At 42.3% G+C, this 26,682-nt stretch overlaps 1 protein-coding gene across 1 annotated transcript in view; it reads left to right on the forward strand.

The window, feature by feature from the left end:
- The window catches only part of TTC39C (tetratricopeptide repeat domain 39C), a 52,183-nt gene that overhangs the window by 904 nt on the left and 24,597 nt on the right, over positions 1-26,682 (forward strand). Inside the window, exons 2-4 of the mRNA XM_070747641.1 lie at positions 17,509-17,557; positions 20,712-20,840; positions 24,375-24,489. Of these exons, the coding sequence (XP_070603742.1) occupies positions 17,509-17,557; positions 20,712-20,840; positions 24,375-24,489 (293 nt within the window). The remainder of the gene's footprint in view (positions 1-17,508; positions 17,558-20,711; positions 20,841-24,374; positions 24,490-26,682) is intronic.

A 26,682-nucleotide genomic window follows, 5' to 3' on the forward strand; every position in this document is an offset into this window, starting at 1 on the left:
TTCCTTGTCACACTTGGCCAATAAAAAAATTCTATTCTATTCTATTCTATTCTTGTCTGTCTGTCTGTCTATCATCTATCTATCTATCTATCTATCTATCTATCTATCTATCTATCTATCTATCTATCTATCATCTATCTATCTAATCTATCTATCATCTATCTATCTATTTTTAAAAGGGATTTATTTATTTATTTATTAGATTTCTACGCCGCCCTTCTCGAGACGACTCAGGGCGGGCCTACAACATTATAAGTGTAGCAATTTGCAAAGAAATCTGAATTACTATAAAAGGTTGATATGAATTGCTAAAAAGTATTAAAAACCCCATATGCAGTCATAAGCCTTCATCCAATTCAATCATACAGGAGGAGCTGCTTCCTTTTTTAACATTCTCTTATTCCTGCTTGGCATCTCTCCAGCGAATCCCTCATTTCCCCGGCACACATGGTTTCTCTGGAGAAGGCAGCGGACCACTGGAGCGGCTTTTAATTCTCGAATTGAATTACTTTGAATTAATAGCAGTGTGCTTCGGAAGCAGGTTGCCCTTCCTGTGTAAACCTGGCATGTGCCTGTGCGGAGAGCTAGAATGTGACTTCCAAAGGAAGGATTGTTTTCTTTGTGGGTGTTGTCCATAGCGTAGGAAAGATGACATATTGTCTTAAGTAACCTGGTGCTTGAGCCTCTTAGTCTGTGCCAAACTACCTTGCCTGTTGGCAAACGAGTCTTCAGAGAGAGGCGGCATACAAATCTAATCAATTCAATACAATTCAAATGTTACAACCTATTCAGGGCAGGGGTTCCTTGTTGCCGCTGCTACTGGTTGTTCGCGCAGCTCCGGGTGACTGTTGCACACATGTACACGCCTGCACGAGATTTGGCTTCTGCACATGCGCAGGAAGCCAAATCTTGCACAAGGAAGTGCACTTGCGTGAGATTTTGCCAATTTTTGGCGATTTTTTTTTCCTGCGTGGAAGCAAAATAGTCCTGAAATCTCACGTGCGCAATTCCATTTTTGCTACCAGTGCAATGGCGGCAAGCGCACTGGTAGGAACCTAATACTTAACCTATTCAAGAATTGTTTCAAGGAAAAACAACAACAAACCAAGCCGCCTTTTGATTAAAAGGTTTAAACTTGTAGAAAAGAAATGCATGAATGGCAGTTTTAAATTAGGTGGAATGAAGTAATACTTCAATTTATCATTGCTAATATAATAAGCTTCCATAATTCCAAGCTCCATTGGGGAAAACAAGCTATAGTTTTCCCAGTTGCAATGTATGGTTTGTGAAAGTTGGATCATAAGGAAGACTGAATGCCAAAGAATTGAGACTTTTAGATTAGAAGACTCCTGCGACTCCCTTGGACTGCACGGCGATCAAACTGGTCAGTTCTAGAGGAGATAACCCTGGCTACTCTCTAGAACAGCGTTTCCCAACCGGTGTGCCGCGGCACAGTAGTGTGCCGCGAGAAGCTCCAGCTGGGCGGGGCGCTGCCGGCGCCCCTGCCTGAGTGTCGTCCTGTGGATGGTCTTGGGCTTCACAGTCGCTTCCTAGTTCCCTCTCCTCCCACCGCCTGTGTCTCCCGCCGTCGCCTCCCACCAAGCCGTCGCCCGTTGCCGTGGGTTCCTCGAGTGGGAGCTGCCGCTTCCCTCCGTCCAGCTCAGCCACGCTGCCGTAGAAAGCACAGAGGTTATTGCCACCGCTTCTGCCTCCACTCAGGGAGCCACCGTGGTCACCGCGCCTTTTCCTCTCGCTCAGCTCAACCACGATGGCTCCCTGAGTGGAGGCAGAGGCAGCGGCAATAACCTCTTGGCGGAGGGGAAGCGCTGATGGGCTCTCCTCCTTCCCCACCCCCACGCTTCTCTCCCGCCCTGGCTTTTGCTTCGCCCCATGATTTCCCCGCAATTTCATCCAGGCCACCTCTTGCCTCCTTTTGAACTGCGGGGAAATCTGTGGGCGAAGCAAAAGCCAGGACGGGAGAGAAGCGCGGGGGTGGGGAAGGAGGAGAGCCCGTCAGCGCTTCCCCTCCGCCAAGCTGCCTGCTTGTCCTCGCGCCTCGTTGCTACCTCCTGCCTTTTTCCAGGGGCCTTTGGAAGGTACCCAGGGAAGGGGGGGATTGGGGGTGGCTGCAGCGGCTTCTCGTCCTCCTCATCGGGCTGCTAACGCCCGCCCGGCCCCTCTTGCATGCAGTCCCTTCACCGAGCGCTTTTTTCTTCTCACAGCTGAGGCAGGATTTGGAATGTCGGGGGTGTGTGCGTGCGGGTTCCGCATCCCCCTGCCACCCGGAACATTTAAAATAAGAAAAACCTTCGCCGGCCTCCACAGAGAAGAAAGGAAGAGAGAGAAAGAGAGAGAGAGCAAGAGAGACATAGCAAGAGAGGCAGAGAGAGAGAGAGAGAGAGAGAGCAAGAGAGACATAGCAAGAGAGGCAGAGAGAGAGAGAGACAGAGAAAGAGAGAGAGAAAGAAAGAGAGCTAGGAAGAGAGAGAGAAAGAGAGACAGAGAAAGAGAAAGAGAAAGAGAGACACAGAGAGAGAGAGAGAGAGAGAAAGAGATAGCAAGAGAGAGAGAAAGAGAGAGAAAAAGAGAGAGAATGAAAGAGAGATAGCAAGAGAGGCAGAGAGAGCAAGGGAGAGAGAAAGAGATATAGGGAGGGAAGGAGGGAGAGAGAAAGAGCAAAAGAGAGAGGAAGAAAGAAAGAGGGATGGAGAAAGAGAAAGAAGGGAAGGAAGGAAGAGAGAGAAAGAGTGAGGGAGAAATAGAGCAAAATGGAGGAAGATTTTTTTTTTGTCAAAACTTTTCTTTAGCCACCCCCCCCCCCCCGTTCAGTGTTCCCCAGGATTTTGAAAATGTGAATAATGTGCCGCGGCTCAAAAAAGGTTGGGAAACACTGCTCTAGAAGGCCAGATCCTGAAGATGAAACTCGAATACTTTGGCCGTCTAATGTGAAGGAAGGACATATTGGAGAAGAGCCTAATGCTGGGAAAGATTGAGGGCAAAAGAAGAAGGGGATGGCAGGGAATGAGATGGATGGCTGAAGTCACTGACGCAGGAAGGCCTGGAGGAATGTTGTCCATGGGGTCGCGATGGGTTGGACACAACTTTGTAATTAACAGCAACAACAAAAACAAACTTGAGCTTTATACTTACATTGCATGGGTTCTATGCATTTCCAAATGGTTTTCTCCCCCGCTTATGATACAGTTTTATGTCCCTGTCACAAGAGGACTAATAAAATGGAAATGTTCTGCTGTTGTTTTCCTTTTTATTCTAACTGAAACTCCTTCCCTCTGGGACACCATCAATTCTTCTCACTGTACTTGCTGGCACTTCTGCTTCACTTGCCCATAAATGAGAGCAAGAGTCATTGTTGTCATTAATGACGGCAGCCAGCCTTGTATATGCTTATCTTCCTATCTTCATCCATGTTTCTATCTCGTTCTTCCAGTAGTAGTTTGATGACTAGACAGAGGTGCCCTACACCATATTAAAGTTATTTTTAGTAACAAAAAGAGTTATATTTGGGTCTAAATTTAGTCTTCTGTAGGCTAATTAATGTCCACTTGGAGAATGTTAAAAGTGGTAATCATTTATCGTTTTTATTTTCCTCAGCCCATGGTTTGCTTTTGGGTATTATTTCAAGGATATCAGATTCCCTCTATTAATATCATCTTTTCTTTCTCCCAACTTGGTAGACCACCTAAAATTTATTTCCATTTATTTTCACAATTTTAAATAGTATTCAATTGAAGGCTATTGTTCTCCTTTTTCTGCTTTTCTAGAACAGCCTTTTCCGTCCAACTACTTCCAGGACTAAGGCTTCTAGAATTGTGCCATCAGCATATCTGAAAAGCACCAACCTGTGGAAAAGTTGCTCTAAAGCAGGGGTCTCCAACTATGGCAACTTTAAGACTTGTGAACTTCAACTCCCAGAATTCTTCAGCTAGCAAAACTGGCTAAGGAATTCTGGGAATTGAAGTCCACATGTCATAAAGTTGCCAGGGTTGGAGACCCCTGCTCTAAAGCTCTGTGAGGCTCCTTAAAACAACATCCAATAACTTGCTTTTTTTAATTATTATTATTATTATTATTATTATTATTATTATTATTATTATTATTATTATTTGGATTTGTATGCCGCCCCTCTCCGCAGACTCGGGGCGGCTAAGAACAGAATAAAAACAGCATGTAAATCCAATACAAAACAGCTAAAAAAACCCTAATTCTAAAACCAAAGATACATACATACAAACAAACAAACATACCATGCATAAATTGTAAAGGCTTAGGGGGAAAGAATATCTCAGTTCCCCCATGACTGATGGCAGAGGTGGTTTTTTAGGAGCTTGTGAAAGGCAAGGAGGGTGGGGGCAATTCTAATCTCCGGGGGGAGTTGGTTCCAGAGGGTCGGGGCCGCCACAGAGAAGACAAAAATCTGTCAAGTATTTTCCAATGGTGGTTGCCTTTTCTGCAGATATTTCAAATTGGGGCATAGGGATACAAAGAGTTCTTCTGGGTTTCAAATAGCTTGGTTGCAATAGAAATGTAATTATGACAAGATCCCTTTTAAGCTTCCTTTGTTTACTATTAATCAACCCTAGACTTTGTAGGTGTTAGTTTCCCCCCAGTTATATAACAAGGGACTTATTTTGCTAGTGGTATTGTTAGTCTTAACATACCGTTGCAATAAAAAATGGTTAGACATACTTCTTCAGTGTATCTTATTTACAATATTATCTGGTGCTCCCATGACACTCTTGGACAAGGAAACCTGTGATCAGCTGTTTCTTACTGCACAAACTGCCATGTCATTTTGACTTCATTGATCCCGTTTCTGCCCCCTCCTGACTTGTCCTTTGTTTTTATTAGTGTGCATGTGGGTGTATTCTATTTCCGCTCTCCATATTTACTCACAAGATGCAGAACACATTGTTCTACTGATGAGAAAGAAGCATAAATGCAAATAGCACGTATCTTGTTAATGAGAACATTTCTCTTTCCCCCAGTAAGGTTATTTTCCTAGCCTTTTCCCTTCCCTATCTTTCTTTTTCAAGATAACTTTTTTCTATGCAGTGGAAGTAAGCTTAGTACATATCTTGAAATGCAGTTTCCAGCACCCAGCCAATCTTTATTTATTTATTTATTTATTACTTAGATTTGTATGCCGCCCCTCTCCGAAGACTCGGGGCGGCATACAAATGTATAATTTCATAAAGCTTTAAATAATCAAAACTTGTATAATTTCATAAAGCTTTAAATAATCAAAACTGCTTGGTACACAGATGGAAGACTAGAAAGAAATGTCAGAGCTGTAAACTAAATGGGGAAGTTTGAAAAAAATATCCCTGAAGACGACAGTGTACATTTGTTTTATTTCTACAAAAATAATCTGGATATGACCATGAAGCCCCAAACCAATCTCAGATATATGGAGATATTATGCTTTAAGTACTTAAACCAATCCACATAAGATAGGAGATCCTCCAGTGAAAATTTTAGCCTGACATGGATGTCATTTTGAAAAAAAGGGGGATATATAAAACTATATATTTTCAGAAGTTATATAAAGTTAAGATTTTCTAGAGTCTTTTTTAAAATCATCAAAAATATAACATAATAATGTTGACATAGTCATTGCAATTTCAATGGTTACATTTTCTCCAGGTTTTGTGAACCTGTTGGGAGCAGAGTGGAACTGCCATGCCTAATGTTCAAATCAGCTGAGTCAACTAGGGCCTACAACCAATCCCATCCCAAAATACTTTGGATGGCATACAATAACAAAAAATAAAAATAAGTTCAGCATAGCAGTAAAATAAGAATTGCAAAACTAAGTAAGATGTCCTAAATCAATTAATTAGGTGTCAAAATTTGTTGAAATTATACAAGCAAAATACTAGTAAGTCAGTAAGATCATACATATTTCTGGGAGAAAGTATTTTACAAAGTGGAGATTTTAGAGAGTAGATTTGCTACCTTGGCCACACCAATGTATTTTATTATTTCTCTTATGTTTTTGCTATTATGAGCTGTCTAGAATTATAGCACATACATTTTGTTAAATTAATTAATTAATTCAATACACTATTTCTAGATAGATTGTGAGCTCCCATAGGTAGACCAGGCCAGGAAATTAACTTCTTAAGAAAATGGAACTACATTTATTGATACTGGCATGGCTATTTGAAATCGGGTATCTACCTGAACTGCATCCAAATGTTAGCTTGTTTCTCAGGCCTTAAACAATATTTCAATCCTTATTGCCTAGGTACTGGTTCCTTCATATCTGTAGGGAATCTAAAGACAGTCTAAGTCCATCCATCCTGTTGATTGTTATCTAGCGCCAGTTTGCTTTGACCATTAATAATTGAGATTATTTTGGGAAACGTTAGCAACAGTAAACTTATATTCATTTGAACTGATTGGACTGCTGCCACTTGACAATCTCATTGTGAACATCATCCTTACTTTCTGCACTGAACAAGTAGGTTCAATTTCAGCAAGGCGCTATCTGAAATATTCCAATCCTGCTTTGTGTGGAACTTTAAAGATAACCATTAGCTCTTTGAATTGTGTCCCAAAGGCTATTAGGTATCACTGCAGCATTTTTACTTTATTTTAAGTACTGGAGTACAGTAATTCCTCATTCAACCAGTTCTAAGTTATTAAAAATTAAAAGACTGATAAAATCATTCAAAACTATGCAACTGTTTTAAAACATGAGAAACAACAAAAATTATGCCAATCAGTTCTAATCTTTAACACAGATGTTATTCTGTGTTGGTGGGGGTTCACACTCCACAAAGGTACATTTATTGATTGATTGATTGATTGATTGGATTTGTATGCCGCTCCTCTCCGCAAACTGGTTATCAGAGCATGAGTTAGGGAAAATAACATGTAACTAGCAACAACCTTTAGATGCGTACTTTCTTACTTTTTATACACTTCCAAAACAAACTTTATCACATCAATTCAATACTGATAAACATTTTAGCATTTTCATTTATGATTAAATGCACATCTTTTTAAAAAATATTTTTATTTATACTTTTTCCTTTATGTATGTACATCTTTACTTTCTTGCATGTATTTATCTGCATGCAATAGAACACCATTTCACAATATAGAAACATTTCATACTATCACTTCGCTTGCTATATCATGTTATTAATTAATTATATTTTTAAGATGGGCTGACTCCAAATGCTTCTGGATATCTTATATAATTAAAGGGAAGAGAAATAGTAACAAGAGAAAAGGACATGTATCTCTTGACAAAATCACCCATAAATTGCAAAAAAACAAAAACAAAACCCAACTGTTAAATTGCTCAACCAAACAGCCAAACTATAAGGCCTGGGAACAAAACCAGATTTTCCCAGATTTTCAAATTCCTTGGGGATGAGATCTGTAGAGATATTCTTCTATGGTATATGTGTTGTGTCATTTATTCTTATCTTACATTTTAAGTTCCAGTCTTCTATATTCAATGGTTGTTATCAGACAAGACTATGGATACTAACCTTCATGGCTTTCATCAATCATGATTTTTGCATAATGGTTTCGAGTAAGATAGAGGTGGTATACCTGTTCCACATAGAGATGTATACTTGTTTACTACTCTATTAATAGTAAAGATGCCTCAAATTATTTGTAGATATGTATTCTTTCAGCTATTGATTAATAATTACCTTGTACATATATTAATTATATTTGGTTTAATTTTTATTACTCCTAACTAAACAGATTACCTTGCCTTGCTGTTAGCAATGGTTTCTTAGTTTACAGTGCCCTTCCCTACTCTTTTCTGTAGATTACTGTATGATCCCAAATACTTAAACATGACTAAATTGTATTCTTATCTCTTTTTACGCCTACTAGATTTCTTAGAAATTGCTGGCAGTCAGTTTTCATATTCTGGCCTGATGATTCTATCGCTAGCTGAAAATTAAAGAAATATTTCAGCTAAATAAAACCAGTTCAGTTCAAATTAGTATACAAAGTTCCTACAGGCAAATTGGATTCCGAGAAGAAGAAAGATTAAGGATTCCAAGAAAAAACATGTCACAGCAAATTGATGGCTATGGCAGAGATGGTCAAGTTTGTAAGAATTCAATGCAATCTGATCTGAGGCACACCATACCAGACTTTTTTGAGAAGTTCCATTATTTGCATTTCAATAAAACCTTGAATACATTATCCACAATTTTCACAAAACTATAGGTCGTGTCTATAGTTCTAATTAGAGTCTGGTGTTTGTAGGCCACACACTACTTATAAGGAATCCTGCTCAAACTATAGATTTCCCCCCCATTTGCACGTGTTCCTTTCTTCTAATTTTGGTTGCCTAAAACAGGTAATCTTCCCATTGACTTAATAATCTATTATCTAATGACTTGTTCAAAGAGGATCTGTAATAACGTAAAAAAAAAAAAGGTGGTGTTTGGCCTTCAGGCTTTGAGTGCTTTCGTAGAATATAAATAAAATATGAATAAATTAGGACTTGTACTTTTCTGTAATTTACAGCATTGGCTAATTGATTAGTTCAACTTTTGGGCTGGTTCGCAAACTTTATTACAATGCTTATTTAATTAGTTTTCAATAAATCACTTTATCTGAGATTAGAAGATAACAGGTAGGACTGGTTAATTCATGGATGGAAACTGTCAGGAAATTTGGGGGCTGTAGGCTACACTAGGAAATTTCAAAATATTTCAGAAGAAGCAATAGAATTGCAATTGTTAATATTTTAGTATTAATATTTCGGGAGACCTATTTTCTCTCCAAAAACAAGACTGGGAGGTGGGTTAAAAGAGAGAAAGTGAATGATTCAAAGTCATCACAGTGTTTGAGAATATACTAGAACTTGGGTCTTCACACTCCCAATTCAACATCTTAATTATGCCATCCTACAAATTTTATTTAAATGGTCCAATACTTTAATATGTCATCATAACTTATGTAAACATGTCTAGTCTTTCCCCCTCTCTCTCCAACCCCTGCCTTTTGAGAAGATAACTACATGATTGTAGTCAATATAGATTTGGTCTTTTTTCTAATCAGTAAAGTCCATTATGAGGATTTTTTAGTTCAAAGAAATTGAGCCTTATCAAGGCAATAGTACTGGGAAAAACTGTGATAAGAACTAGAAAAAGACATTAAGATGAACAGTAAAAGTTTTCTGACAGCTTTGAAAAAGAATGGGGCAAAGCATTCAAGAAGAGACTATTGGACCTAAATTCTGCAAAATATTACATAGGACTCAATGTTTTGATTATTACAAGTACAGTACTGTACTCTTAAATTCTATTGGAAAGGGAAATGGTGAACAGAAAGAACAAATAAAGTCCAGAACTTACATTTTTTGGTTGAATAGTTAACAGGAACAAGAATAGTCACTGAAAATCAAGACTCAGTGCATCCTAATGTCATCAGTTCTTTTAAAGACTGATCTTGGTATGTCTGCAGTGTGCTAACAAACACTACTTTATAGACCCATATCTGATATGTCTATTATTTGCCCCTTTTCCCCAGCAGACTTTGAGAATATCCTCAATTTAACATAACAACAGCTTCACACCTACTAGATGAAGTCTGTGTGTTTGCAGTGTGTTGCCATGTTTTAACGTGGCACAAAGATATTCAAATATTGACCTTAGGGGTTTTTTCTCCTTCTTACCCTGTCCTGATCAGTTTTCCTTATGTAATGACAAGTTTTTAAAAGCTTTCAGATTATATTGTGTCTCTTAAAATTGCCTTAATGACTTTTAATTTTTGTCCCCACATAATTTACAATCACAGCTGATCTAAGCTGTCTCAAAAAAACCCCTGAGCAGAACCTTGTGAATATTTGGATAAGAAACTATCAGGAAATCCCAGAATTGTAGGAAAGTTTAAAAAGAATCAATCCTAGAAAATGCAAACAACTTGTATTGTGGCCAAACAACAACATGGAGTTAAGTTTAAATCAACAGTCCAAAATGTATGACTTTACCAAACATGTAGCCAGAATTATGGATTATGTTTTGAAATTTATGGAACAATTTTATTATGATAAATTTGCTATTGAAATTGAAACAGTGAAGGGCTGCCAGCTCTCACTGCTACTGGTGCGCTCCGTGTGGTGCTCCGTGTCTCTGGCAGGTAGGCGGTCACCCCCCAGCGAGATTTGGCTTCTATGTATGAGCAGAAAGTAAAATCTCTCGTGAGGACACGCATACTTGCGAGATTTCGGCAGTTCTTTTGCTTCCACACATGCACGGAAGCAAAAAAAAAAAGCCAAAAATCACTGAAATCATGTGCGCCCGTGCGCCCTCTCACAAGATTTTGCTTTCTACTCATGCGCAGAAGCAAAATCTCGCTTGGGCACATCACCTGCCGATCAACCGGAGCTGCATGCGCAGCTCCATTTTCGCTACCAGAACACCGTCCCCCACTGTCCAAGTAGGAACCCAATACTGGATTGATAAACTGACCTTTTGTAAGTAAACTTCAAATGCAGGATTTGGTCTACCTTGTCGTAAATTCATGTTCCAATATGGAACCTGAATTTTCCAAGATGGTGGTGCATGCAGACGCTGGGGCTTTGAGCTGGTGTCACAATAGAGCAGTGTTTTTCAACCTTTTTTTCTTCAGGGGAACCCTTTGGTGTCATCAGATTTCTGGCGGAACCCTGGTTGAAAAACACTGCATTAAATTGAACATCCTGAAGCTGAAATAAAATTCTTTTATTGGCCAAGTGTGATTGCACACACAAGGAATTTGTCTTTGGTGCACATGCTCTCAGTGTATATAAAAAAAGATACATTTGTCAAAAATCATGAGGTACAACACTTAATGATTGTCATAGAGGTCAAATAAGCAGTCAAGAAACAATCAATATAAATCATAAGGATACAAACAATATGTGACAGTCATAGTCATAAGTGATCGGTGATAGGAATGATGAGAAGACTAATAGTAATAGTAATGCAGAATTAGAGGATGGAGACAGAATCAGCAAGTGCTGCTACCATGTGGGGGTCCGTGGCTGCAGAGTAGCAGAGAGAGGGTGAGAGAGAGGGCGAGAGAGAGGCTGCGCCACGTACCCTCGCCGGGAGTGCCGGGCCTGAGCAGGGCAATAAGTGGAGATCCTTCACTCCATTCCACCTGCTTTGCCTCCCCATTTTTGGGGGGCTGCGTGGGCCAGTGGGAGGGTCGGAGTGAAGACAAAGCCGGAACGGACGCCTTCTGCTCTGCCTTTCACTCCTTCTGCCCTCTCAGGCCCCAAGCGTAAGGGGAGTAGTAGGGCACATTCTCTTACCGCAGGGAAAAGGGAGATAACGAGTTGGCCGCTTGGCCGAGTGCAGCGGTGTATATGTAGGCACGGGAACGTGAGGAGGAGCAGGAGAGAATCTTGAGTTGCCTGGGGCACCTCGGCCCTGGACTGGGAAGCTCCGCGTCGGTGCTGGAGAGGCAACCGTTCCCGCCTCCTCCTCTTCTTCCTCCTCCTCCTGCTGCTGCAGCCCACTGCTGCTGCTGCTGCCGACGCCAACGCCACCACTGCTGCCACTCCTCCTGCTCGGTGGCTGCTGCTGCTGAGCATGACTGATCTGCGAGACACGAGACAGAGGAAGACGCTGCCCTGCCTCAGAAGCGGGTGGGATTGCCTTCTTATTAAATCGTGGAACCCCTGACTGGCCCTTGTGGAACCCTTGGGTTCCGCGGAACCCTGGTTGAAAAACACTGCAATAGAGCGTGTGGGCAAAAACTAGCTTACATCCACGGGGAGTTACTGGACTGCACCAATAGAGGCTAAACCAATTTTGTACAATGACAATAGAGGCTTTGAAATTCAGAACATACAACATTTATACAACAATATTGTACTATATACAGTAATACCTCATCTTACGAACTTAATTGGTTCCAGGACGAGGTTCGTAAGGTGAAAAGTTCACAAGATGAAACAATGTTTCCCATAGGAATCAATGGAAAAGCCAATAATGTGTGCAAGCCGATTAGGAAAATCCAAAACATTAAGGCTTAAAAAAAAAAAGCTGCCAGCAGACGAAGCTGAGGCAAACGGAGTGGGGGGAGGGAAACCCATGGAGATCCAGAGGGGAGAATGGGGCAGGAAAGAGTGCAAAAAAATGGAGGAAACCCATGGAGATCCAGAGGGGAGAATGGGGCAGGAAAGAGTGCAGAAAAACGGAGGAAACCCATGGAGATCCAGAGGGGAGAATGGGGCAGGAAAGAGTGGAGAAAAATGGAGGAAACCCATGGAGATCCAGAGGGGAGAATGGGGCAGGAAAGAGTGGAGAAAAACGGAGGAAACCCATGGAGATCCAGAGGGGAGAATGGGGCAGGAAAGAGTGCAGAAAAATGGAGGAAACCCATGGAGATCCAGAGGGGAGAATGGGGCAGGAAAGAGTGGAGAAAAACGGAGGAAACCCATGGAGATCCAGAGGGGAGAATGGGGCAGGAAAGAGTGGAGAAAAACGGAGGAAACCCATGGAGATCCAGAGGGGAGAATGGGGCAGGACAGAGTGGAGAAAAACGGAGGAAACCCATGGAGATCCAGAGGGGAGAATGGGGCAGGAAAGAGTGGAGAAAAACGGAGGAAACCCATGGAGATCCAGAGGGGAGAATGGGGCAGGAAAGAGTGGAGAAAAACGGAGGAAACCCATGGAGATCCAGAGGGGAGAATGGGGCAGGAAAGAGTGGAGAAAAACAGAGGAAACCCATGGAGATCCAGAGGGGAGAATGGGGTAGGAAAGAGTGCAGAAAAACGGAGGAAACCCATGGAGATCCAGAGGGGAGAATGGGGCAGGAAAGAGTGCAGAAAAACGTAGGAAACCCATGGAGATCCAGAGGGGAGAATGGGGCAGGAAAGAGTGCAGAAAAACGGAGGAAACCCATGGAGATCCAGAGGGGAGAATGGGGCAGGAAAGAGTGGAGAAAAATGGAGGAAACCCATGGAGATCCAGAGGGGAGAATGGGGCAGGAAAGAGTGGAGAAAAACGGAGGAAACCCATGGAGATCCAGAGGGGAGAATGGGGCAGGAAAGAGTGGAAAAAAACGGAGGAAACCCATGGAGATCCAGAGGGGAGAATGGGGCAGGAAAGAGTGGAGAAAAACGGAGGAAACCCATGGAGATCCAGAGGGGAGAATGGGGCAGGAAAGAGTGGAGAAAAACGGATGAAACCCATGGAGATCCAGAGGGGAGAATGGGGCAGGAAAGAGTGGAGAAAAACGGAGGAAACCCATGGAGATCCAGAGGGGAGAATGGGGCAGGACAGGGTGGGAAAAAACGGGAGGAACTCAAGTCTGGAGGTCGGGCATCCCAGCGGCCGGCGGCAGGTTCGTACGGTGAAAAAAGTTCGTAAGAAGAGGCAAAAAAATTCCAAACCCTGGGTTCGTATCTTGAAAAGTTCGTATGACGAGGGGTTCGTATCATGAGGTACCACTGTACTATGTTATATATAATGTAATGTATATTTTACATTCATATATAAAATATAATGCACATATTACAATTATGTATCAATATGCAACAATAATGTACTTTATATCATATGTGTATGAATATGCATGGATTTGTAGATAAAGTTGAAGCTCTGGAGAATGACCTTCAGATCGGTTTTGTCTTTGTTGATTATTGCATGCTCCAATTAAGCACTGGGAAAACCTGTTTTTTTTTCTTGCACTTAGTTGTAATCTCTGTCATTCATTGTAGAGTAGAAGTTATAAAGGAAACTTTTTCTTTGCTATGGGACCATTTAAGATTTTGTAAAGGTCTGAGCAGTTTAAATTAATTCATGTTCTATTTTTAAACCTTACTTTGAAATAGTTTGATTATTCAAAACCTGAGCAAAAGACCATCTAATTTTGAAATCATTATAAAATGTTTCTCTTTTGAAGTAATGTTTCTCAAAGTGAAATCCATCCATCCAAGCCTCAAGAAAATCAAATTTATGACCCCTCCTATATTGAAATAATTTAATAATACTATATATTAAAATCCTGTCAAAACAATTGTGAGAAGCAGTAGTGACAGTGAGTACGTCAATTGTAATTCTTAATATTAATAAATATACTCTATGCAAATAAAAGCTTTGTTTGAGTCCTCTATGATGTTTAAAAGTGGGAGTGCCTACTGGGAGACAAAGGTTTAAGAAATACTGTTTTACAATAATGTACTCCCCCCCCCCTTTTCATTCGGTGGCAGATAGGTATACTTTAATCAAGGTGCTACTGTACTTCAGGTTAAAAGGTTAAGTTATATAATTTCCAGTTTCAGATAATAGCTTCATTTCAATCTCCAGACAAATAAAATAAGGGAAATGGTTATTTATAGAGTATTGTAAAAATATAAAAAGCAGTTGCACAGTGAATTTAAATTCTGTTATGAAGATAGAATTTATTGCTTCTATGCCCAAACAGATTTTAACATATCAATTGTTGCAAACTAATATAATAAATTCAAAATTATTTGCTGTGTTCCTGGCTGAATGTTAGGCCTTTTCCTTTCACAATCTGTTTAAATTGTTGCTGTATGTTTCTATAAATTTGATGATTTAACGTTTTTTAAAGATCCTGTAGAAACCAGTAAAAATATTTCAAAACTATTGAACGTCTATAGTTTTGGGATTCCTATCTAACACTAGGGGTAAACTTGCATTATTTCTACATATTTTGAACTCTGAATCAAAATTCTTGACATAGAACTATGAGGTTTGTAATCAGAGAATATTGGCAAACAAAGAAATTGCCGTTGCCTTAGGTATTACAGTGGTACCTCTACTTAGGAGCGCCTCTACTTAAGAACTTTTCTAGATAAGAACCGGGTGTTCAAGATTTTTTTGCCTTTTCTTAAGAACCATTTTCTACTTAAGAACCCGAGCCCGGAAAAATTCCCCAGGAAATTTGAGAGCGGCACGAAGGCCCAGCCAATTTCCTGCCATTCCTCCTTTAATCCCGGCCATCTCAGGCTTTTCTGGGCTGCCAGAGGAGCCGTTCGATGGTACTAAAGGAGGCTTTGGCAGTCCAGAGCGAACAAAGCATTTTCCTTTCTCTGGGTGCTTGGATTTTTGCATTTTAACTATTTCACATAAAAGCCCACTGAGTTAAATGAACTGAATGAACAGCATTGGGTGCTTAGCAGCAGAATGCTACCGCTATTTGCAAAGTTTATTGGATGGTCTTAAAGGCATTGTTGCAGGATGTAAGCAGTTCCAAGCAGAACTGCCTTTTGCAATTGACTGATGGTGATTTTGTCGATGCTGATAGTTCAAGTTACATAACTATTGATGTTATTAAATGTTATATCATAAAAGGTTATGTAAAATTTCTTTGATAGTTAGGCTTTTGAAGAAACTTTAAAAAATAAACATTAAAAGAAGGGAAAATGTCTAAGATCAAAAGCTATTGTAGTTTCACAAGGAGCATTCATTTGGAACACATGTGAGAGATCTCATATCCTTTCCTTATCCTTTGTCATAGTTATTGTCTTTAGTTTGCCATACCTCCCCCAGAAGGAACTACCACTTCCCATGATCTGGAGGAAGAAAATGTATATACCATGTTTCCCTCAAAATAAGACCCTGTCTTATATTTTTTTTAACCCCCAAATAAGTGCTTGGCCTTATTGCCATGCACTCAAAAGCCTGATTGGGCTTATTATCAGGGAATGTCTTATTTGGGGGGAAACGGTATAAAGTGGTACCTCTACTTACGAACTCAATTTGTTCCGTGACCGAATTAAGTAGAAAAGTTTGTAAGAAGAAGCAATTTTTTGTGTGCGATTGGGGAAACCACGGGGAGGGTGGAGGCCCTGTTTCCTCCCAAGAGATTCCTAGAGAGGTTCCATGGAGACTTCTCCCCACCTTTTCCGGCCCTGTTTTCTCCCAGGAGATTCCTAGAGAGATCCCACGGAGGCTTCTCCCTGCCTTTTCCGGTTACAGTTTCGGAGGCTCGGGTTTGTAAGTGGAAAATATTTCTTGAGAAGAGGCAAAAAAATCTTGAACACCCAGTTCTTATCTAGAAAAGTTCATAAGTAGAAGCGTTTGTAGGTAGAGGTACCACTGTATATCCAATGAACTCTCTTTTTTGTAATGCTTGCATTTTCAGTTCCTTCTGAGTGGTAGTCTTTCTGACTTCATCCTTACAGATTTGAACTTTTTCCTGATATTCTTTTTTTTAATAGACACTTCTTCCTTATTTTAAACTCATACTTTTTATTTATTGGTTCATCTCAAAGCTCTTTACACTGCCATGCAAGTCACATCAGCATTCTCCTATTTTTCTTTCTGTTCGGTATTAATTAATTAATTTCTCAGTTTTTCATACTAGGCTAAATTTTTGCCATTGATCCATATATCCATATATCTGTAGTCGTTTATGTGTAATGCAACTCCCTACACTTTGGTTGAATATGAACAAATTATATCCTTTAAGTGCTATATTCCAATATTTGAATTGCGTTGAATTAGGTACCATCAATACCAACAATATATTGCCTTGTCCTCAGTACCAGCATTAGTGTACTAATCTGAGTCGTTTAGTACTACTTTTCTTGCATCTCTTGATGTATTCTTGAGTACTCTTTTCTTCTTTGCTGTAAAGTGTATTGCCTTCAATATGGTTTCACCTCCTTTCCCTTTGTTTAAAGCCTGTCTGAACTGAAATACATTCTTCCCAAACTTTATGAGATCTGACCATCTCTTGGCACACCAGCGCTTAAGCCAATGGTTCTCCTCCAGAACCTTCTAGTTCTTCCTTGGGACATGACCTTCACTTAGAAGTATGGATGAAAATAAAATTTGCCTTTCAAGTATTGTGGTTTTCATTCCTAGTTCTTCTTTGTTCTTCTATTTCTTTCCAGACTCGTTCTGAGAGTGTTATTGCAACACAAAACAGAAGAAGAAGATAGCAGTCAGGTTGGAGTACTCAGTCCAGCCTCTCTCGTTGCACCCCATATTTTTGCATGTGGAAGACAACAAACTTCCCTTGATACCATGTCTGCTCTGCAGACCTGTTCTTCTCAGCAGTGAATCACCATCACCACCACATGCAATTTCTCTTTTGAGACCACCATTGAATTCTTCCCTGAAGAAGCCAGTTTCTCTTCCCTCTAAACTTGAAACTCTCTGTGCAAAAGAATAAAAAAAATTGATTGTGCAACTTCAGCAACAGACACTGGTTAAATTCAAGTGCAAGTCATCATACTTTTTTTTTTTTACATTTCAAGGGAAAATAGTTTTTAAGCATGACACAAATTGTTTTAAGCATTTTGGAATAGTTGCAAAATTAAAATAAAACGTTTTGTATCCAGAACTGGCTTATGTTAAGTGTAAAACACTTCCAAAATAGTTGAAAAATTCCATTTGATATTCAAAATCACACTTTCATGCTTAAAATTGGAAATCTGGGGAGGATTCATGATTGAAATAAAAGAGAAAATTGTGTTAATTCTGAATGAAGATACACTTTTAATATGTATTAACTGTATTTTTCTTTCAACAGAAACCATAGTCCTTTAATGAGTTTTGGAGCCAGCTTTGTAAGTTTTTTGGTAAGTGAGTCCAAATACATAACGTTGTTACTGCATGGCATTCCTTTGTTGTATCACTGACTTTGAAAAGGTATCATTAATTTTGAAATTGTAGTTTTAATTTAAAAAGATTGTTCGGAGACACAGATACACCTTTTTTTCACCCACAAGATACAAATGCTGTGTCAGTGAAATAGAATAAAATGATAAGTGTACGAATTTTTGTATGGTTCATTAGGCATTTCATTTACTTTTCTGAGGAATTGTCACATGTCAATAACCAGGCCCACAGGTGCAGAGTTCGATCTAACTACTACATTACGGTCTGCATATAATTCAGGAATCTCTCCAGTCTGACAGCTTATTCTTGGGAATAATAGATAAACTCCAAGGAACCTAGGAGGGATTAGTCCTAGCCCTGTCAATGAAATTGCGCATTGACTCCAGTTTAATTGCACACTTCCTCCCACCTCTCTGCCAGGCTGTGTGCTTCCCTAACAAGAATAAAACACTTCTCTTAGTTTTACTATACAGTGTTCCCTCACTTTTCGCGGGCGATGTGTTCCGAGACCGCCAGCGAAAGTCGAATTTCCGCAAACTAGAGATGCGGAAGTAAATACACTATTTTTGGTTATGGACAGTATCACAAGCCTTCCCTTAACTCTTTAAACCCCTAAATTGCGATTTCCCATTCCCTTAGCAACCATTTAGATTATTACTCACCATGTTTATTTATTAAAGTTTATTAAAAAAAATATTTATTAAAGGTGGACGAATTTTTGGCAATGTCATATGATGTCATCGGTCAGGAAAAACCGTGGTATGGGGGGGAAACATATTTTTTAATTAATATTTTTTTTATTTTATAGGAAAACCTTATTTTTAATTAATATTTTTGAAAAACCGTGGTATAGACTTTTCGTGAAGTTCGAACCCGCGAAAATCGAGGGAACACTGTATTCTTAAACATTTTTCAGTCAGAGGGCATGTGGATTTCAGAAAAAGGGACTAGCCCTTCATGTGTGCATATGTATTGTTCATTATCAATGTATGTGCACAAAATAAAGCCAGTTCTTTAAACGTTATTGAGCAAGTCATGGAGACGTGGTGGCATAGTGGTTAGAAGGTAGTACTGCAAGCTAATTCTGCTAATTCCAGGTTTCGCAGTTTGATTTTCACCTATTTCATACATAACACTAAACCTAGCAAAATGTATTCTCTTCTACTCTGTCACATTGGCTGGATTCATACATTGCAAAAAGCTTAATAAAGTTTGTTTGGAATTTACCATTCAGTAATTTCTATAATAAGAACGTGCCGCCTATTATGCTGATAAACAAGTATCCAATTTACTTGAGCTCATAAGAAAGTTAATGAAATATTTTAATGTAATATTGAGTAGTTATTTCATTATCTATGAAAAGAAAGAATGTTGTGGTTCTTTTAGGGTCCCATATATGAATATTACAGCTCTACTTCCATTCTTTATTGGCAATATGTTAAGAAATGCTGCAAAAAACAAAAAAGGAAACATCTTGTTTGATAACCTCTCCTGTAAATAGAGTGGTTGATGTACGAGTGCTTTTATAAATCTGAAATTGAAGACAATTTTGTTTGAATATATTATTGTCTTTTGTAAAGATATTGGAAATATATTTTTCCTCCTTTATTTAAATGGATTGCTTACCAAAGTGGGATTTTTAAGTGAGTACACTATAACAATCCAATATAGCAACATTATATCCTGCAAAGCTGCTTCTGTTCTAAATATAGCTGCAGTAGTTTATGTTCCAGTGTAATTGAGATCTTCTATTTAAATAAAAAAAAGGAAAATATATTGTGCCAAAATGGAGATTAAATTAATTAAAACATTTCTTTAATTTGGTTGTAAGGCATAGCATTTTTTAAATACACGTTTATGGGTTTTGTTTTCCATTAGCAAATTTATATATATAATTCTCTGCCTTACAAGGCAGAAGCCCCAGGATCAAATCCCAGTAAGGGTATGGGTAGCTGATGAGGCCAGAACAAGGCCGAAATAGTGCTATCCTAGTCTCCCTTAATTTTAAAAATTCAGGAAAAACTTGTGATATATATCTATATCTATATGTCTATATGTCTATGTGTATGTGTGTGTGTGTGTGTGTGTCACATGTTTGGCTGAATTTGAAAATTAAGGGAGACTAGGATAGATCTATTTCGGCCTTATTTTGGCCTCATCAGCTAGCCATACCTTCACTGGGACTTGAACCTGCAACCTTGGCCTTGTAAGGCAGAGAATTACCCTCTCTCTATATATACACACACACACGAAAACATATTTGTTGGTAATAATAATAACCAGAAGAGAAATTATGTATCTAATTATATTTTAATTACTATAATACAACAGTTTCAGGCCATCTCTGTACAAAATCTTACAACAATCTGATAATCTTCTAACAATCTTAATCCTTTTCATTGTTTTCAGTTTTAACAAAGTTACACCTTTAATATTTGTGGATGATGTGAAAAATAGATTGACTCTTAGTAATATTTACATTAGTAAGAGGGCTAATGCTCTGTTGTAAATTGTAATTTGGAATTGCTTAAATCTAAATTGCTAAACACAGTTTAAAATAAATTGTCAAATAGATACGCACATACACATACCTTCATACATGCATACATATATACATATACATACACTGTATAAATGCAAACACATTTAAGGAATCATGATTATGAAGAAGTATTATCTGACACTTTAGTAATTAGAATGATTTGTTGTTTAATAGTATATTATTTTTCTTTTAAGAAGATTTCATCCTTTTAGGCAATTTACAGCTGTAAGTATACCCTGAGTATTTTTTGATTTTTCAAAAAGATAGTTTCTTCAGAAAAGTGTCTCATGAAACCTTAAAGATTAATTTAAGGTTTATTGCTGCATAACGTGATAATACATGTAGCATATTCATTATATGATAATTTGTTAGTTTTTAAAAGGCCACAAAAATAATTTTTGAATTAAGTTCTCAATTTCCCTGACAGTTGCTTATATATAATTATATCTTAGTTAATGAAGTTGCTTCAAAAAGCTTCTAAAAGAACAATATAATATTATTTTGTAAAGTAGTAAATACATTTAGATTAGTTTGGCATTTTCAAGTTCAGTAGCCCTTTTATATTTTAACAGAATGCCATGATGACGTTTGAAGAAGAGAAAATGCAGCTGGCATGTGACGATTTAAAAGCTACTGAAAAATTATGTGAGAGTGAAGAAGCAGGAGTCATAGAAACAATCAAAAATAAAATTAAGAAGAATGTAAGTGAAACATTGCCAATAAATAGATGAATGAGTCCTGTGTTACTGTTTTATATATGCCTGTCCTATGGGACTACATAGCATGTATTATGCAGTAAGCTCATATTCAGTTTTGTTGCTTTTAAAATGTTGACATACTTTTATTAACTCAGCCATCATGATGTCCTATTATTCCTGTTTTCAGAGTATCTGACAAATGGCATTCAAGTAGGCATTTCTATCCAAAAATTGGCCTTTATACCATTACAGTAATACCTCATGATACGAACTTAATTGGTGCAAGGAGGAGGTTCGTAAGACGAAAGGTTCGTAAGACGAAACATTGTTTCCCATAGGAAACAATGTAAAGTCTATTAATCCGTGCAACAACAAAAAAAAAACCCCAAAAAACCGCTGCCGCCCGGCTGTCACCTTTTAAAACAGCCGGGGAGGTGGGGGGGCAGCAGCTGCCACAGCCGCCGGCTTCCCCGCCGCTCGCCCGCCCAGGATGCTGACCTGCTGCCTCGCGGGGAAGCCGGGCAAGAGCGATCTTCTGCCCACCATGGGCGAGCGGCGGGGAGTCGCCCATGGCCGGCAGAAGATCGCTCTTGCCCGGCTTCACCGCGAGGCATCAGGTCAGCAAGAGCGATCTTCTGCCGGCCATTGGCGACTCCCCGCCGCTCGCCCATGGCCGGCAGAAGATCGCTCTTGCCCGGCTTCCCCGCGAGGTTTCCCCCCCCCCCGCCGCCGCCCGCTGGCTGCGAGCGCTCTGCCAGGCGGCCAAGAAGCATTCAGGGCGAAGTCACTTCGCCCTGAATGCTTCTTGGCCGCCTGGCAGAGCGCTCGCAGCCTGCTCAGCCTTGCCTCGGCCTTTGTGCGCGGCTTGTCCCGACAGGCCCCCACCCCAGCACTTTGAATCCCGCCGCTTCTGATGAAGACGGGCGGCGCGGAAGCCAGGGGCTGTGGCAGCTCGCCCCGCCCACCGCCCGTATCCAGCAGAAGCGGCAGGATTCAAAGTGCTGGGATGGGGGTGTCCCGACAGTCCCCATCCCAGCACTTTGAATCCAGCAGCTTCTGATGAAGACGGGCGGCGCGGAAGCCAGGGGCTGTGGCAGCTCGCCCCGCCCACCGCCCGTATCCAGCAGAAGCGGCACGATTCAAAGTGCTGGGATGGGGGTGTCCCGACAGTCCCCATCCCAGCACTTTGAATCCAGCAGCTTCTGATGAAGACGGGCGGCGCGGAAGCCAGGGGCTGTGGCAGCTCGCCCCGCCCACCGCCCGTCTTCATCAGAAGCTGCTGGATTCAAAGTGCTGGGATGGGGACTGTCGTGACACCCCCATCCCAGCACTTTGAATCCCGCCGGCCAAGAGCACTCGGGCAGAAGCTTCCCCCTCATCGCCTGTGTCTGGCAGAAGCTTCTGCCCGAGTCCTCTTGGCTGGCGGGATTCAAAGTGCTGGGGTAGGAGGTGTCCCGACAGGCCCCCCCCCCCAGTGCTTCGCCTCCCGCTGGGCAAGAGCGCTCGGGTGGCAGCCCCCGCTCCCCCGGGACAAAGCTAACCCCGTCCCCTGGGCAGCCAGAAGGCTCCTTTGGGAAGGCGGCCGCAGGGGTAGGAGGTGGAGAGGCAGGATAACTTTGCGCCGCTTCGGAGCCCATTTCTTTCCTGCTGCCACTATCTCCTTGAAGGTTTTCCCAACGATGCGCTGCGCTGGGCTCCGAAGTGGTGCAAAGTTCTCCCTGCCTCCTCTGCGGTTGGGAGGCTCCTTGGGGAAGGTGGCTAGGCTTAGCAGATCAAGCCGCGCCTCCTGGATCAAGCCGCACCTCCCGGGCCTTCCGTCACTGAGCCTCGCCGGCCCGGAAAATCGCAACCCGTGTTGCCTGCGGCGTCGAGGGAAACCGAGCCAGGAGCCGCGGTGATGCTGCTCTCGGCTTGGCCTCCCTCGCCGCCGCAGGCAACACGGGCTGTGATTTTCCGGGCCGGCCAGGCTCAGCGGATCAAGCCGCGCCTCCTGTCACTGAGCCTCGCCAGCCCGGAAAATCGCAGCCCGTGTTGCCTGCGGCTGCGAGGGAAATCGAGCCAGGAGCCGCGGTGATGCTGCTCTCGGCTTGGCCTCCCTCCCCGCCACAGGCAACACGGGCTGCGATTTTCCGGGCCGCTCAGCGGATCAAGCCGCGCCTCCCGTCACAGCCTTGCCGGCCCGGAAAATCGCAGCCCGTGTTGCCTGCGGCTGCGAGGGAAACCAAGCCAGGAGCCGCGGTGATGCTGCTCTTGGCTTGGCCTCCCTCCCCGCCGCAGGCAACACGGGCTGCGATTTTCCGGGCCACTCAGCGGATCAAGCCGCGCCTCCTGTCACAGCCTCGCCGGCCCGGAAAATCACAGCCCGTGTTGCCTGCGGCTGCGAGGGAAACCAAGCCAGGAGCCGCGGTGATGCTGCTCTCGGCTTGGCCTCCCTCCCCACCGCAGGCAACACGGGCTGCGATTTTCCGGGCCGCTCAGCGGATCAAGCCGCGCCTCCCTGATCAAGCCGCGCCTCCTGTCACAGCCTCGCCGGCCCGGAAAATCACAGCCCGTGTTGCCTGCGGCTGCGGGGAAAACCGAGCCAGGAGCCGCGGTGATGCTGCTCTCGGTTTGGCCTCACTCGCCGCCGCAGGCAACACGAGCTGCAATTTTCCGGGCCGCTGAGTGGATCAAGCCGCGCCTCCCATCACTGAGCCTCGCCGGCTCAGTGACGGAAAGCCCAGGAGGCACGGCTTGATCCACTGAGCCTGGCCGGCCCGAAAGTTCGCAACGCACGTTGCCTGCGGCGGCGAGGGAAGCCAAGCAGTCGGACGCACCCTCGCCGCCGCGCCCAGCCGCTGCCCGCCCCGTCCTAACCTGAGCCGGGCCCGTTCGGTCACGCCTCGCCCGCCGCCCGCCCGATCCTGCGCCTCCTGCTTCCCCCCCCCAAGCCAAAAATACAAAGGCGGTCTGCTCCATGCTGCTCCGCCCTGCCTGTCATGCGGCAGCAGACCGTCTTTGTGTTTTTCACTGAGGGGGGAGCAGGAGGACCTTCCTGACTCCCTTCCCCAGCGCCGGACCTCCTGCCTTCCCTCCCAGCCAAAAACCCAAAGCGGCCTCCTGAACGTTTTCCGTCTTACCAACCTGCTGCCGCCGCCGCCGAGAAGCCCCGCAGCCCGGCTGTCACCTTTTAAAACAGCCGGGTGGCTTCCCAGCAGCCTCCCGAACGCCAAACCCGAACTTCCGGGTTCAGCTTCGGGAGGCTGCTGGGAAGCCCCCCGGCTGTTTTAAAAGGTGACAGCCGGGCTGCGGGGCTTCCCAGCAGCCTCCGGAATGCCGAACCCGGAAGTTCGGGTTTGGCGTTCGTAAGACGAAAAACGTTCGTAAGAAGAGGCCAAAATTTTCTGAACCCCGGGTTCGTATCACGGGTTGTTCGTAAGACGAGGGGTTCGTATCTTGAGGTACCACTGTATATATAGAGAATAAACTGTACTACTGTAACCCAGAATGTTCCATTCTTAGAATGGTATATTTCTGCTCTTTATTATTTTCAAATAGGTTGATGGGAGGAAGGCTGCCCCATCCATGATGGATCGATTGCAAAGGCAAATCATTGTGGCAGACTGTCAAGTTTATCTTGCTGTGCTCTCTTTTGTAAAACAAGAATTATCAGGTAAGCTGTGACGTCTATTTTTTAAAAATAATATGATCTAGAACCAGGGTAACTTAAATAGTTGGTTGCTGGCATACAGTACAAAAACTTTGTATACAGTATTATGAATGCCGTTGGTTTAAGAACTAACAGACCATATTTTTCGCACTGTAAGAAACACTTCACCCCCCCCCCAAAAGTAGGTGGAATATCTTTGTGTCTTATAGAGTAAATATTGTGGTGGGAGAACAGGGATCGCTGTCACCCGTTTGCCATCTCCCATTTGCCACCACCCTTTCGCCATCACCTGTTCGCAGCCCGTTTGCCACCCCCCATTCGCCACTTTCTATTGGCTGTGGCAAATGGGTGGCTGCAATAGGCAGTGGTGATCAAGTAATGGCAGCAAATGGGTAGCAGCGAATGGGTGGCAAACGGCGGTGGCAGCAATCCCCGCCACCTAAAACAGCTTACCTGTGGTATTCTGGGAAGTTGATCCAACCGCTGATCACCTGCTCAGCAGCAAATGCTCCAGTGTTCCCCAGCGAAGGCAGCAGAAACGGAAGAGGTAGGCTGTTTGCTATTGCTGCAAGGATGCTAGCCAGATGAATACCGGATAGATGCTGGGAGGCAGAGGCAGATTTTTTTTTCTTGTTTTCCTCCTCTAAAGCTAAGGTGTGTCTCATTTCCGGAGCGTCTTATAGTGTGAAAAATATGATATATTATAAGTATTTCTAATCCAAGTCAACTCTGAGTGTAACAAACAGGAATGTCTTTGCCATAGTTTTTGTAGTTGATGTCTTGCCATTCATCAAAGGAAAAAAAATAACTTCCAATTTTTAAATTATCATCAACCTTGTTACTTTCTCTCTTTTTTACGAACTACATTACCTGTTTTCGCAAGTGCTAGGTAGTTTCTAATCTTTATGTATATCCTCCATACATACACATATCTAATTTTTTATAGTTATAAAAGCAAAACACAGTTTATTTATAGTTATATTTACCAGTTTATCTATGTATAATGAATAGATTACTTTGATATAATTTTCTCTGATTTTGCGGAGTATGAAAATATTTATTAACCATTTGTTGAGAGATTGTTTAAAATTATGATGGCGCTGAACGAAGGAACTGATGAGTGCCTGAAGTTATGTCCATTGCAGAATCCCCATAGTCACATGATTGCAGTCGGGGCTCTTAGCAACCCTTTCACACTTATAAAAGATTGCCACTCTCCCAGCCTCCCTGCCCTTCTGTGTTTGCCATTTGCAATCTTCCCTGTTGGCTTCTTCAGAAAGTCAACAGGGAGGCTGGCAGGGAAGATCACAAGCTGCTGCCAAAGGACTCCCTCTGGTTCTTTGGAGCTAGCTGAAAAAGATCAGTTGTGATCCATATTGGAATGGACCTTTTTTTATCCGATCTGTTTGTGAATCTGAAGGGCTGTCTGCCAGATTGAATTTGCCCCGTGTGGGATGAATTCCCTCCATCAAGCAGCTCTTTCGCTCTCAAATACGCTGACTGAAAAAGGCCAGAAGGGATTTTAGCAATAGCACATAGCGCAAATAGGTTACAAGGCACCTAGCCTAGTTCTTGTGGGGAATGTTCGCAGGGGAAGTTGGTATAATTATCGTGAAGCGGGAAGCCAGCGGAAGAGAATGAGCAGTGCCAGTGGTCAGAAGATCATCGACTGGCGTTGTGGTGAAGGTTAGAGATGAGCATCCTCATTCCATTTCCCTTCAAGTGCGAAGGATGCGCTGTAATACTCTACCTGAATTCTAAGGGCATAAACATGGCTGCGAAGTGTGCCCAAGATTTGTGCGTGATGGGTACCCAAGATTTTTCTCACCGACTGCTGAGTTTTTTGTCTGAAGGAGAATGGGTATGGCACCACTGCATTGATCGACATTTGTTCTCTGCAGTTGATGATAAGCCCAAGTTTCATCTCCTGTCACTATATAGTTGAGAAAAGCCTCACCTTCAATCTCGAAATGATCAAGAAATTCTCAGGCGCCACTGACTTTTTGCTCTTCACTAAGCATCTTGGGCACCCATCGCAGCAGCGATCGTGCCCCTAGCATTCAGCGCACAGTTCGCACTTGGAGGAAAATGGAATAAAGACACTAATCTCTCAGCTTCATCACAACGCCAGTCGATGATCTACTGACCACTGGCACTGCTCATTTTCTTCCGCTGGTTTTCCACTATACAATAGTA

The sequence above is a fragment of the Erythrolamprus reginae genome, chromosome 3 (genome assembly GCF_031021105.1).
Source record: "Erythrolamprus reginae isolate rEryReg1 chromosome 3, rEryReg1.hap1, whole genome shotgun sequence".
Classification (NCBI taxonomy): Eukaryota; Metazoa; Chordata; class Lepidosauria; order Squamata; family Dipsadidae; genus Erythrolamprus; species Erythrolamprus reginae.